The 14,727-nt window shown below is 42.4% G+C and overlaps 1 protein-coding gene across 4 annotated transcripts in view; it reads left to right on the top strand.

The window, feature by feature from the left end:
* Positions 1-14,727, top strand: part of Lars2 (leucyl-tRNA synthetase 2, mitochondrial) — a 100,753-nt gene that overhangs the window by 50,506 nt on the left and 35,520 nt on the right. For all 4 annotated transcript variants that reach the window (XM_041677465.1, XM_041677464.1, XM_041677467.1 and 1 more), the window contains 3 exons: positions 1,840-1,947; positions 2,310-2,469; positions 12,296-12,400. In XM_041677465.1, coding sequence (XP_041533399.1) covers positions 1,840-1,947; positions 2,310-2,469; positions 12,296-12,400 — 373 coding nt within the window. The remainder of the gene's footprint in view (positions 1-1,839; positions 1,948-2,309; positions 2,470-12,295; positions 12,401-14,727) is intronic.

Raw genomic sequence — 14,727 nt, 5'->3', positions numbered from 1 at the left:
CTCAGATTTACTTTTGTGAATGAAGAAAGGTGCTGAAGAAGACTGTCCTTCCACAGAGTCTTCTACAAACCAGACATGTGGAGCCCACATTTTCTTGGGGTAGCTTTAGCCCTCCTAGTAGCTGTTTGTTGCTCCCTCTGTATTTGACCCGACATCTTTGTGACCATTAGGCAAATCCTTGACAATGTATAAGCAGAACTCTAGTTTATCTTTGGAATGTATAAACAGACCCTTAGTTTTCAACCAACCAAGGGCTAAGAATGCTGTCCACTAGGACCTGCAGCCTGAAGTTGAGGTTCCCTTTCTTTGCTGTAGCTGCCCACCTGATGTTCCCACCAATCTCTTTAAAAAGTGCCCTGGCTTGTGACTTTCTTTGTTCTGTTATTATAAAAGCTTCATCAGAGTTTTACCGTACTGGCAGATGGAATTTGGTGTATCCTAAATCTGTGTTCTTGAGCCAGAGTCACGCATATCTGACTCCAGAATGATCCATCTCTTCTCCCTTGGGAGGTGAGAGCTATGTTTTTTGTTTGTTTGGTTGGTTTTTTTGTGGACTCTTTTATTTGTGTGTGTCTATACACAGGGTTGCTTGCTAACCTTGAACTCTAGATCACCCTGCCTCAGCCTTCCAAGTGCCAGGATTATAATAAGTATGTTCCACCAAGCCTGACTCCCCAGGATTTCATAGCACTTAAAAAAAAAATCTAAAAACCTGGCGTTTCCCCAAATTTTTGGATTCTGTGAGCCAACTGAGTTTCTATACCTGTGGTTTACTGGATGGGAAGATGAACTACTTGCCAAGGGTAGAGAAGTAAGATGAGACCAGGACTGCCCCCACAGAAAGAGGATGGACCGCTGTGGCCAGGAAACGCTGAGTGAGCGTTGTTGTTCTGTCTTAGGCTCTGCTGTTCGGTGAGGCCATCCCTGAAGACCTGCTCATCCAAAGTTAGCCTTGGGTAAATGCATTTATTATACAGGGAAGTGAAAAGAGCTTGTTTGGTGCTTCAAGATATTGGTGTCATTTGGTCAACTGGAAAAAAAATTCACTTTGTAAAAATATTCATAGATTTGCCTAGATTTTAGGCCAGCATCTTTCCAGAGCTAGCATGTGAAAACACTCACATTTCTTCCTGTCTGCATGTTTGGGCCTCATTTCCATCTGCATATTTTAAGGCTAAGGCACCTCCACCAGTTTTCCTACCTTTGACATGCAATCTGGGAAGAAAACAAAACCACTGGCTGCTAAACATGTCACCTGAGGAGGAGGAGGCAGGGGGTTGTCAATTCAGAGTCAGTCTGAGCTAAGACCCTGTATACAAACAAACAAACAAAAAGAAGTAAAAGAGGTAGAGGAGGAACAGGAAGAGGAGGGAGAGGAGGAGGAGGAGGAGGAAATATTCACAGGATGAGGTTCTGCTGGTGTGGCCAGTGATGCTGGGGAGGATGATAACAAAATTCCGTGGGAATTGGCAGCAGTCAACTGGAATATTCTGTGCAGTTTGGAACTCCTATGGGGAGAGCTGTGGGGCTCATCTGCAGACCGAGGGAGAGAATGCTGTAAACACATTTGGCAATGAAGTGAATTGGGGTCTTTGTCCATTTCAGCTTTCTTTCTTCCCCGGAACCTTGAGCCTTGAACAGATAGGTCAGGCCGAGCAGATGGTTTGTGAATTGAGCGCCTCTGTTGTCTTTTTCCACCCCTACTGAGGCACGAGAATGAGGGAGCCTGATTCCAGAACCTTCTTCTGTGTCTCCACTTTTCCCACCTCAAGCCTCACACCACTTGTTCTCACATGAGCTTTGCACTGCTGCTTTTCTGATCTCTTTTTATTTCCGCAGGCCATGCGGGATGCCTTGGCAGACCTCCCAGAGTGGTACGGAATAAAAGGCATGCAGGCCCACTGGATTGGGGACTGTGTAGGCTGCCATCTAGACTTCACATTAAAGGTGACAACACCCTGGCACCCCAGTGTTCATGCCCACAGAGCTCTCTTGCATTTTGGAGCCCTTTGAATGCACAGCAGCTCCGCACCTGACCATAGCACTGCCCAGCACAAAGAGAACCAGGAGGGTATCTTCCTAAGCCAGCTTTCCCTACCTTCATCTTGGGATGCCTGGTGCTGACTGCAGAGAAGGGACTGACAGAGCATCCCCCTTCTTCTCCTGCCTGGTCCCTCCTCTTGTACACATTCCTGGTCCTGTGGTCAGAAGCTGCTGTGGCTGTTTGGGAATGAGGAAAGGGGTGGAGTGGGGAGCCACATAGCTCAGGAGGAGGACTGAAAATGAAATGTCATGTTTCATCCCCCCAGGTTGATGGACAAGACACAAGAGAGAAACTGACAGCATATACAGCCACCCCTGAGGCCATTTATGGCATTTCCCACGTGGCCATTTCTCCTAACCACAGGCTTCTACATGGCTGCAGTTCTCTGAAGGAAGCCTTGCAGAAGGCTCTAGTCTCCGGCAGAGGTGAGCTATGTTTCCTCCTTCAGCTGGGTCCACAAGACCCAAACACTCCCCATGTGTTTGCCATTTTTCATGTTCTTCACCTTAGCTGTAATTTTTATTTATTTATTTATTTATTTTTGTTTTTTTGTTTTTTCGAGACAGGGTTTCTCTGTGGCTTTGGAGCCTGTCCTGGAACTAGCTCTCTAGACCAGGCTAGTCTCGAACTCACAGAGATCCGCCTACCTCTGCCTCCCGAGTGCTGGGATTAAAGGCGTGCGCCACCATCGCCCGGCTTAGCTGTAATTTTTAGTGGTTTTTTTTTTTATATCAAAACCTGAGTATAAAACAGCTCTGGCAACATTGAGTTGTCTGTCCTGCGTTTCCTCAGTCCCAGCCTCTCTGCATTCAGAGTGTGCCCAGAGAGGCTCAGTTCTTTACCTTCTGATTCAGTATTAGTTTAAAGCTTTTTTCTGATATGGAGAGAATCAGCTCCCAAATTTTTTTAAATTCCTCCTGCAAATAAAAGTACTGAAAAAGGTCTGGAAAGATGACTTGGTGTAGGAAGGTGCTTAGCATCATAAAGCCTGAAGACCTCAGTTCAATCCTTATGACCCACATGGTGGAAACAGAGCCTAGATGCCTATAAGTCCTTTGCACGTGCGTGCGTGCGCACACACACACACACACACACACACACACACAGACACACACATTGTTGCATACACTCCCATTTTTCATTCCCCCATAAATAAATAAATGCACTAAATTTTTAAAACATGAGGATAAAAATTGGCAGCATTCGGTTACCTGCTCTAGGTTTCCCTGAGCAATTGCTATTGCTGGGACTCCTGACCTTTTCCTTGGCAAAGGTAAGACTGCACACCTTTGATTAGACACAAAACTGAGCCAGCCAGGGAGCGGGTGTAGGGTATAGAGTCTAATGGGTGAAAGGATGCCCTTGTTGATTAGATAGATGTAGGTCTCTGGAGAAGGTTTAAATATCTCTGCAAAAATCTCATCCTCATGCTTCCTTGTACACTGTGAACTTTAACCTGCTGCGCACATCTGAATTATTGGGCTCCAGCTGTTTTGGATGATGTAAGCTGGAGATACAGTGTCATGACCACTTACTTCTGCTTCAGACAGTGATTGTTTCCTGAGTGCAGTGAGGTCAACTCTAGCCACCTGCCCTTCCTAGGAGCCTGCTGTGGGCCCAGTCTCCTGGGTCAAAGACAGGTTTTTATAGTAAGTACCTTTGGGCTTAGGATGGAAGACACTCAACACAAGGCAGGTCTTGACTCTTGCCTTCGCCTTTTTGTTGTTGTTATATATTAAAATAAAGAAAAGATATAATTTAGAATTCCATGTGTGCTTTTAAGGCCTCTGTGCCCATGTCTCAGGTTCTGTATTCATTATGTTTCTGGTAAAAGAAACTCAAGGGAAGTTTGAGAGTAGAGAAATTGTGGTACCAGGAATATGAGGCAGTTGGTCACATTGCGTCCACAGTCAGTGTGGTGGCTCCTGTATTTGAATGCTTAGTCACCAGGAAAGAAATGGAATGATTTGAAAGAATGAGGAGGTGTGGCCTTGTTGGAGGAAGTGAGTCACTGGGGGTGGTCTTTCTTTTTCTCTCTGCCTGTAGATCAGCATGTAGTAGTATGTAGTATTATGTAGTAGTAGTATGTAGTAGTATGACCACTCCTCCAGCATCATGCTTGCCTGCCACCAGCTCCCTGCCTTGATAATAATGAACTAAACCTCTGAAACTGTAAGCAAGCCCCAGTTAAATGTTTTCTTTATAAGAGTTGCTGTGGTCCTGGTGTCTTCTGAAAGCAATAGAACACTGACTGAGACAGCTGGGAAGCAGAGAGAGAAGTGAACGCTGCTGTTTAGCTTGCTTTCTCCTTTTTATTCTGCCCAGGACCCAAGCCGGGGTGATAGTGCCACTCACATTCAGGATGGGTCATCCCCCTCTCAGTTAAGTCTTTCTGGAAATCCCTTACAGATATACCCAGAAATATATTTTCATGGTGATTTTAAAAACCAGACAAGTTGACAATAAAGATAACTATTTCAGATTTTTTTTTTTAAAACTCTGCTTAAAAAAAGGAAAGTATTAATTTCAACTGTTTGAAAGGAGAACTCAGGTTTAACCTTTTAAGTTATTTTGAGATTCCTTGAATCTTTGATGGTTGAAAAGTAAATATTAAAAACTAAATACTTTAAGTATCCAGGTCATATATTTTCCCCCTTCATAGTTCATTTGGGGCCACAAGATGAAGTAATTTTAATAATTAATGAGCTAATAAGTTATAAAAGATTACAGCCCCTGAGTTGAAGATACCATAAATTCAATGCACCTTCACAGAGGAATTTATCTTGGTTACTTTTCTGTTGCTGTGCTAAGACACTATGACCAAGGCAACTTTTAAAAGTTTGTTTATTGGGCTTCTCATTTCAGGTGTTGAGTCTATGACTATCATGGCAGGGAACGTGACACTGGAGAAGTAGCTCAGAGCTTATGTCCTGATCCACAGGCACAAGGCAGCGAGAGAGAGCGAGAGAGAGCGCGCTAACTAATAATGACCTGGGCTTTTGAAACCTCAACCTCCTCCAACAAGGCCACACCTCCTAATCCTTCCCAAACAGTTCCACCAACTGAGGACCAAGTATTCAAATCTTTGTGCCTGTGGAAACCGTCCTCATCTAACCCACCACAGTATCTCAGCATGTATGACTAGCTGTATTTTTGAGACTACTTGGGTGCTAGTGTACCAGACTAGCTTGGTCATTTCATTTTGGTAAATGGAAAGCCATATGTAACATTTCATTTGGAAGAGCTCCCGAACTACTTTCTCCTTCTCTCAATAGTCCTGAAGTCGTTCCAGGTGGAAGATTATGCTCGGCACTGAGTTTCCCTTTTCAGTTCATTCAGTCTGAATCAATTCGTTCAGTTTGTAGATGAGTTAGTACATCGAGACCCTGGTTTTGTTTTGTGATGTTTTGAGTATAGTGCTGTTTTCTCATGCCTACTACGAACCCATCTCTGCCATGGGCCTGTTCCTTTGTCCCCTCAGCCTGTGCATCTACTCCAGCGTCAGCTGTTGTATCACTGCTTCCCATTGCTAGCTGGCTTCCTCCACTGCCAGGACTTTAGGGTGATAAGTGTCAAGCAGTGAGCATGAGGGTCACGGTAGGACAAGGGACTTTGTCACTCTCAATTTCCCATTTAAATTCTCCTGTTGTGTAAGCAGAGACTGCTTGTTTGTTTCCTAGCCACCCAGACCCAAATAATTACACAGAAACTATATGAATTACAACACTGTTTGGCCAATAGCTTAGCTAGTTCTTACATCTTAAATTAAGCCATTTCTAGTAATCCTTGTAACCCCACGAGGCTGTGGTAAGGTCCCAATGGCTAGAAAGAGCTGGAAACCACATAGAGCACCAGGAAAGGGACATCATCCAAGTTCCAGAAATTTATTTTATTCCATGCATAGCATTGTGTATTCTAGATCTTACCTTTTAGGGTAAGCAGTTGGCTTTCATCTCTTCCTCCTCCACTCCCTTTTTTTTTCAGATTTCATTTATTTTTACCTTGTGTGTATTGTATGAATGTTTTGCCTGCATGTATGACTATGTACCGCATGTATGCAGTGCATGTGCAGGCCAGAAGAGGACATTGGATCCTCTGGGATTGAGGTTACAAATGATTGTAAACTGCCATGTGGGTGCTGGGAGCTGAATCCAGGTCCTCTGGAAGAGCAGCAAGTGCTCTTAACTGCTAAGCCATCTCTCCAGCTCCTTCTTCCTCTTTGGGAGATGAGTTCTTGCTGTGTAACTCCCAACCTGGCCTCAGACTTTCCATCCTTCTCCTCTAGCTTTCTGGTGCTATTACAGGTGCCTAGCAAGCCATCCAGCAGCTTCTTTTCAACGTGTGAGGCTATACTGGAGATCCTACTTCAGGACTAGAATGTAGCTCAATGGTAGAAAACTTGCCTGACATCTACAAGGCACTGGGTTTGACCCCTAGCACCAGAAAGAGAAAGAAAAAAAGGTGTGTGTGTGTGTGTGTGTGTGTGTGTGTGTGTGTGTGTCTTTACGGAAAACAGTTCTTGTGAACATTTATGTCCATATGGGTTTTGCTTTTATAAAATTTTCCTGAGGAGACATGCCCAAGAGTGGGATTCTTTTCAAAGGTATGATCTTTTTTCTAGCTCCATCCCTTGTTGCTTTTTTAGCTTCTGAAAGGGCCTTACTGTTTTACAGTGCCATAACTAGTGAGTCTTACTACAGCCTCACCAGCAGGTATCATCCTTCTTAAAGTTTTCTCTGATTTACCAAGTGTAGAATGATAAAACTTCAAGATCAATTTTTATTTCTTTTTAATAATTGTTTTTTTACAGTATATGTGTATACACTATGTGTGTATGGGTGCTCTCATAGGCAGGAAGAAGGTGTCAGACCCCCCCCGGAGCTCCAGTTACAGGCAGTTTGAGCTACATTATGGGGTACTGGAACTGAACTTAGGTCCCGTAGAAGGACAGCAAATGCTCGCAGCTACTGAACCTGTTCGCTAGCCCTCTAAAAATAGATTTAAAAGAAAATATAAGTGATAAGACTCATTTTAGCTTTCAGTAGAGTACCTACCTAGTGTATACAAGCAAGTCATGGGTTCAGTCTCCAGCTACACACACACACACACACACACACACACACACACACACACACACGTATCTGTCGTATATAAAAAGTCAAAGAATACCGCGGTATGACTGCAGGTAACACTGGCCTCTTTGTGCAGCAACTTGTAACTTTTTAGGTGTGTGTTACTTGATGGCATGACATAGCCTAGTTAAACAGGTGTTTCTTTCGTGCCTATAAAAAGCTGAGTGGGTTTGACAAGCCTACCATGTGAGACGGTAGGAGCCAGTATTCTTTCTGCCCCCTTGATCTGTCCTCAAGTTTTCCAGGCTGCCCTACATGTTGTCTATGTCCAGTAAAAAAGGAGCAGTTCTTGGGGGAAACGGCTTGCTTTTTTTAACTTTTAGGTAGTGTCTCATTATATAGTGTGGCTGGCCCGGTACTCACTAGGCAACCCAGGCTGTAATGGCCTAACCTTCCAATTGCTGGGAATACAAGGGTGCATACCATGCCCAGCTTGCCTCTTCCCTATGGGGGCCTGACTTAGAAGTTTCTTCTGCATACAGCCCATGGCCACACCTAGCTGCAAAGGAGGCAGGGCCATGCTGTTGATTACTGCGTAGCCAGCTAAACATTCTGTCCAGCAGCAGTCATTGGTGGAGGTGAATGTGGAGGTCAACTGGTAGCTGATGACAAGAGCTGTTTCTCCATTCCCTACATCGACTGTCACTGATGACTTTTGCTCACCTCCCCACTTCCTAATAATGTCACATCAAAGTTGAAGAATTTGCAGATACATATTTCCTCTTTTAAAAAACAAAGACAACATGGAGTTAGAAATATGGATCCCTGCTTGGAGATGAGGTGTTCAACACTGGCTCCAACAGCGGGCGTTTGACAGCTGGATCAGGAGTGCTGGCTGTACCTCGACTTCCAGGGCCCTTGTTGAATGCCACGCTGCCCTGCCTTCCTCATGGATCCTGCCTTTACCTCTTTGAAGTAAATCCTAATTCTTGGACTGATTTTAATTTGATGGCTTATAGAATCTGTTCTATATAACTATATGAAAGTTTAAAACAAGTGTTGTTTAATGTGAATTGCAAAGGCCAGCCTGTTACTGTTCTTACTAATGGTGATGAAGTAATTTTTTTAACTTTTTTTAAAATTTATTATTTTTTTATTGAGCCCTACATTTTTCTCTGCTCCCCTCCCTACCTTTCCCCTCCCCTTCAACCATCTCCCAAGGTCCCCATGCTCCCAATTTACTAAGGAGATCTTGTCTTTTTCTCCTTCCCATGTAGATTAGATCTATGTATGTCTCTCTTAGGGTCCTCATTGTTGTCTAGGTTCTCTAGGATTGTGGGCTGGTTTTCTTTGCTTTGTGTTTAAAAAACACTTATGAGCTTATGAGTGAGTATATGTGATAATTGTCTTTCTGGGTCTGGATTACCTCACTCAAAATGATGTTTTCTAGCTCCATCCATTTGCCTGCAAAATTCAAGATGTCATTATTTTTTTCTGCTGTGTAGTATTCACTCCATTGTGTAAATGTACTACATTTTTCTTATCCATTCTTCAGTCGAGGGGCATTTAGGTTGTTTCCAGGCTCTGGCTATGACAAACAAAGCTGCTCTGAACATAGTTGAGCACATGTCCCTGTGGCATGATTGAGCATCCTTTGTTTATATGTCCAAAAATGGTATTACTGGGTCTAGAGGAAGGTTGTTTCCTAATTTTCTGAGAAATCGCCACACTGACATCCAAAGGGGCTGTACCAGCTTGAATTTTCACCAGCAATGCAGAAGTGTTCCCTTTACCCCACAACCTCTGCAGCATAAATTGTCGTCAGTGTTTTGATCTTGGCCATTCTTACAGGTGTAAGATGGAATCTCAAAGTTGTTTGGATTTGCATTTCTCTGATGACTAAGGATGTTGAACATTTCCTTAAGTATCTTTCAGCCATTTTAGATTCCTCTGTTTACGTCTGTATTCAATTTTTTTATTGGATTATTTGTTCTTTTGATGACCAGTTTCTTGAGTTCTTTGTTTATATTGGAGATCAGACTTCTATCTAATGTGGGGTTAGCGAAGATCTTTTCCCATTCTGTAGGCTGTTGTTTTGTCTTGTTGACCATGTCCTTTGCTTTACAGAAGCTTTTCAGTTTATTAATTGTTTCTCTCAGTGTCTGTGCTGCTGGGGTTATATTTAGGAAGTGGTCTCCTGTGCCATTGCGTTCAAGTGCACTTCCCACTTTCTCTTCTATAAGGTTCAGTGTGGCTGGCTTTATGTTGAAGTCTTTGATCCATTTGGACTTGAGTTCTGTGCATGGTGATAGACATGGGTCTATTTTCATTCTTCTATATGTTGATATCCAGTTATGCCAGCACCATTTGTTAAATATGCTTTTTTTTCCCCATTTGATAGTTTTTGCTTTTTTGTCAAAAATCACGTGTTCAAAGGTGTGTGGATTGATATCCTGGTCTTGGATTCGGTTCCATTGGTCCTCCTGTCTGTTTTTATGCCAATACCAGGCTGTTTTTAGTACTGTAGCTCTGTAGTAGAGTTTGAAGTCAGGGATTGTGATGCTTCCAGAATTTCCTTTATTGTACAGGATTGTTTTGGCTATCCTGGGTATTTTGCTTTTCCATATGAAGTTGAGTACTGTTCTTTCGAGGTCTGTGAAGGATTTTGCTGGGATTTTGATAGGCATTGCATTGAATCTGTAGATTGCTTTTGGTAAGATTGCCATTTTTACTATATGAATTCTACATACCCAAGAGTATGGGAGATCTTTCTACTTTCTGGTGTCTTCTTCAATTTCTTTCTTCAAAGACTTAAAGTTCTTGTCATACAAGTCTTCCACTTGTTTGGTTAGAGTTACTCTGAGATATTTTATGCTATTCGTGGCTATTGTGAAGGGTGTTGTTTCTCTGATTTCTTTCCCAGCCCTTTTATCATCTGTGTACAGGAGGGCTACTGATTTTTTTTTAGTTAATCTTGTATCCTGCTACATTACTGAAAGTGTTTATGAGCTGTAGAAGTTCCTTGGTAGAATTTTTGGGGTCGCTTATGTAAACTATCATATCATCAGCAAATAGTGAGAGTTTAATTTCTTCTTTTCTGATTTGTATCCCCTTGATCTCCTTTTAGTGTCTTATTGCTCTAGCTAGGACCCCAAGAACTATATTGAATAGATATGGAGAGAGTGGACAACCTTGTCTTGTCCTGATTTCAGTGGGTCACTGGGAGTTTCTTTCCATTTAGTTTGATGTTGGCTGATGGCTTGCTGTATATTGCCCTTATTTTGTTTTGATTTGTATCCCTGCTCTCTCCAAGACCTTTATCATGAAGGGATGTTGTATTTTGTTGAAAGCTTTTTCAGCATCTAATGAGATGATCATGTGGCTTTTATTTTTCAGTTTGTTTATATGGTGGATTACGTTGACAGATTTTTGTATATCATCCCTGCGTCTCTGGGATACAGCCGACTTGGTCATGGTAGATGATTGTTCTGATGTGTTCTTCGATTCGACTTGCCAGTATTTTATTTAGTATTTTTGCATCAATGTTCATGAGTGAGATCGGTCTGTAATTCTCTTTCTTAGTAATGTCTTTCTGTGGTTTGGGTATCAGGGTAATTGTAGCCTCATAAAAAGAGTTTGGCAATGTTCCTTCTGTTTCTATTGTGTGGAATAATTTTGAAGAGTATTGGTATTAGTTCTTTGAAAATCTTGTAGAATTCTGAGCTGAAACCACATCTGGTCCTGGGCTTTTTTTGGTTGGGAGACTTTTTATGACTGTTTCTATTTCTTCAGGAGTTATAGGTCTGTTTAATTATCTGGTCTTGATTTAAGTGATATTTATGCAGAAAATTGTCCATTTCCTTTAAGTTTTCCAATTTTGTGGAGTACAGGTTTTTGAAATATGACCTGATGATTCTCTGTGTTTCCTCTGTGTTTGTTGTTATATCCCCCTTTTCATTTTTAATTTTTAAACACAAGTAAATTAAGCATTTGTCAGTTACTATTCTTGTGACTCTGGACGTGGGTGTTTAAGCCTCTAGTCCATATACTCATTGAGGATGTCAACACGTATGGCTCTTTCCCTGCTACTGCTCATTCAAGATAATACAATGGTTGGATAAAATGCAAGTCATTTGTTTCATAAATATTGGTAACTGGATCATATAAACTATTATTACATTGTTCTGTTTAATTGTTTATTTTTGAGACAAGCTCTTTCTGTGTATCCCAGGCTAGTCTAGAAGTCACTATGTAGCTCAGGATACCCTCAAACTTACCACCCTGCCGCAGCTTCCAGAGGACTGGGGTTATGGACATGCACTACCAGGCCCAGCCTTACTGTCTCATTCTTATATAACTTTTTATTATTTTTTTTTCTAAATTCGTAGTCTCTTTGTCTCTATGTGTCTCTGCCTTTCTCTCGTTTGCTTTGTATTCTTTGAATTTCTGGCAGAATCTTTCCACACTCTATCAGCTCTTTAAAACTCTCAATAGAGTTTTCTCCAAACTCCAGCCTTCCAGACAATCTTATCAGTTCTTTCATTTTCCTGAAGATACTCTGGACACTGTTTGGTACAGGTCTGATTTGGTCACCCTCCAGGCCTTGGCTATATGTCTCGAAAGTTCCCTCTGACTTCCTTCTTGAGTGTTCTTGTGGCTTTTCTTTGCTGGGTTCTTGTTTCCTGGGTCCTACACCTGTTTCTTTCTCCATTTAGCCTTTCGTCTTGCAAGAACACAATATCCCAGCACCTCCTAAGAACAGGGTGCCTGGAGAGGAACTGTTCTGTCTTTGGGTGTCTGGAAATCTCTTTTCTCGCTTTCTGCTTGCTAGCCACATCATCATCCATTGCTTTAGAAGTTCCTGTCTCCTCTTTCATTCCAGGAAGGTTTTGTGTGTTTTATTATTCTCACTGCTGGAGATAATTTCGAGAAGTAAAAGGTGGTAATGAGACGGCTTTTCCATCTGGAACTCTGAAACACCTTTCTTCTTCCCTGTGCGTGTGGGAGGACTAAACTTTTCTCTCATGCTTGCTCAATCTTCTGATGTCCTCTGGTGTAAATACCCTTCAAAGGACTAGCGCTGTAGCAATTAGCACGCAGTGTGGATGATATTGTGCTGCTTTTTCTCACTTGTCTGCACTGGGGTGTGTCTGTCTGATAGATCTGCTCTTGTTTTCAGATTGCCTCACACCAGTGATGGCTGTGAACATGCTCACGCAGCAGGAGGTCCCCGTCGTTATCATGGCCAGCGCTGACATAGAAGGTTCTCTAGATTCGAAAATAGGTATGTGAATGTTCACATGTCATCCGTGCTAATAAATTATACCGGCTTAAGGGCCAAGGGTTCACTGTTCTTGCTGTCACTTCGAGTTTATCATTGATTCTGTGATGGTTTTTTGCTTCTCAGTGAAACTTTGTGTTCCTTTTTTTTTTCATTCTCTTTGAAGCTGAGGATCAAATCTAGGGCTTCACACATTGTTAGCAAAGCAGTCTACCATAGCTGCAACCCCAGTCACTCACCTTCCATGTAAGCATTATTTAGTTAAGAACTACATATTCCAGAGCATGGCGGTACACACCTGAATCCTAGCATCCAGGAGCCTGAGGTGGGACAACCACAAGTTTAAGGTGGTTTTTTTTTATGTATTTTATGTGTATGAGTGTTTTGCCTGCTTGCATGTATGTGTACCATGTATGTGCCTTGTGCCTTTGAGGTCAGAAAAAGGAATCAGATCTCATGGAACTGGAGTTACAAATGGTTGTGAGTGGGTGCTGGGAACTGAACCCAGGTCCTCTATATAAACAAATTATTTTAACTGCTGACTTGTCTCTCCAGTCTCGTATCACAAGTTTAAAGCCCATATGACATGGTAAAACACATCCTTAAAAATCAAAAGCAAGCATACAAACAATGATTTAAAAAAAATTGTGTATTTGAAAGCATAGTGGAGGGACGGTAAGACAGCTCAGTGTGCAAAAGTGCTTGTCACTCAAACCCATCAACCTGAGTAGTTACTGAAACCTGATTAGGAATGTTGTCTTCCAGATGTCCACATGTGCCTGCACGTGTACATATACACACACTAATAATAATGAGTAAATACATTCTTAATTTTTTTAATAAAGCGTATTGGGTATATCATGCCTTCCTAGTTGCTGTTGAGTATTTGAAAAGCCCAGGCTCATGGGCTGTGAGTTAACTTTGAACACTTGGACACCTGATATGGGAGATAATACAACATAGACTAAAAATCTAATTTCAAAATCCACAGCAGGTTAGTGACTCAGTCCCAGCACTCAGGAGCCTGAGGCAGGAGGATCTTGAGTTTGAGGTTGGCCTAGGTTGTATAGTAAGGTTCTGTCTCACAAAACCAAACCAAACAAAAATAAAATTCACAAAACTGCCAGCAAGTGCAGAGATGGGAGTTCCACGAGCATCGGATCCATGTGGGCGGGTCTTGAGCTCCTCAGGAAAGAACCATGCAGTGGTCTACAGAGTCACGGTCAGAGGCACCCTCATCCCTGGGTAATCCCCCAGTGCAGCTCTTTCCTGGCACAGCCATGCGGCACAGCAGCAGGCCTCTGTGACTGCAAGCGTGCAGAGCAAATAACATTTCATATTACGATGACCTCAGGTCAGTCCTGATGAAGAGGTGTCAAAGCGGAAAAGCTGCACCAAGCTCTCAGGTCTCTTCTGACCATCACAACCATGTATTGTGTAATTAGTGAGATGTTTTAAACAGCTACCTAAAGTAAGCAGTGCGGAAAACCTTACGGCTGTTTGGGCAGACAAGGGGTGTTTGACATTTTGGGCTAAGTCACTGATGCGTTATTAAAGTTCTTAGGATTTAGATGTTTTTTTTTTAAATATGTATTTATTATGGATACAATATTCTGTTTACATATATGCCTGCAGGCCAGAAGAGGGCACCAGACCTCATTACAGATGGTTGTGAACCACCATGTGGTTGCTGGGAATCGAACTCGGGTCCTTTAGAAGAGCACGCAATGCTCTTAACCGCTGAGCCATCTCTCCAGCCCAGGATTTAGATGTTTTTAGGTGAAGCATGGGGAATTGTTTTTTTCTGATGTTTTATTTCCCTCAGTTATGTAATTAGTAGTTTCTAAAGTATTGTGTCTTGTCTTCTAAGGACAAAACAGAAAAAAGTAAGAAACAAAGCAGAATTTTCACCATCCAACCTGCACAGTTAGAATTTATCATATTATAGAGTACTCGTTTTTGGTTTTTCAAGACAGAATTTCTCCGTGTAACAGCCTTGGCTGTCCTAGAACTCACAGAGATCCACCTACCTCTGCCTCCTAAGTGCTAGGATTAAAGGTGTGCACCACCACTGCCCTGCCTAGAGAGTACTCTTTATGTGACTAGATAAATGTGGCCACAGTGTCTCCTTTGGGCTGTCACTGAGTCACCCTACGCTGGACATTGAAGACCTGGTAAATGACCATCATCTTCCCTGTGACTATAAGCACTTGTTGGTACTGTTTGCTGTTGCCCGGCATCCTCACCCCTCCATCCACTGACACTCGTTCCCTTGGCGTTGTGCTTGGTGTCACAACTCAGCTTTGCCCCGCACTGTAGAGCTTCAGACG

This window comes from Microtus oregoni, unplaced genomic scaffold, assembly GCF_018167655.1.
Source record: "Microtus oregoni isolate MIOR12 unplaced genomic scaffold, Mior012 000028F_ref0000031, whole genome shotgun sequence".
NCBI lineage: Eukaryota > Metazoa > Chordata > Mammalia > Rodentia > Cricetidae > Microtus > Microtus oregoni.
This window is presented reverse-complemented; position numbering and strand designations above follow the sequence as displayed.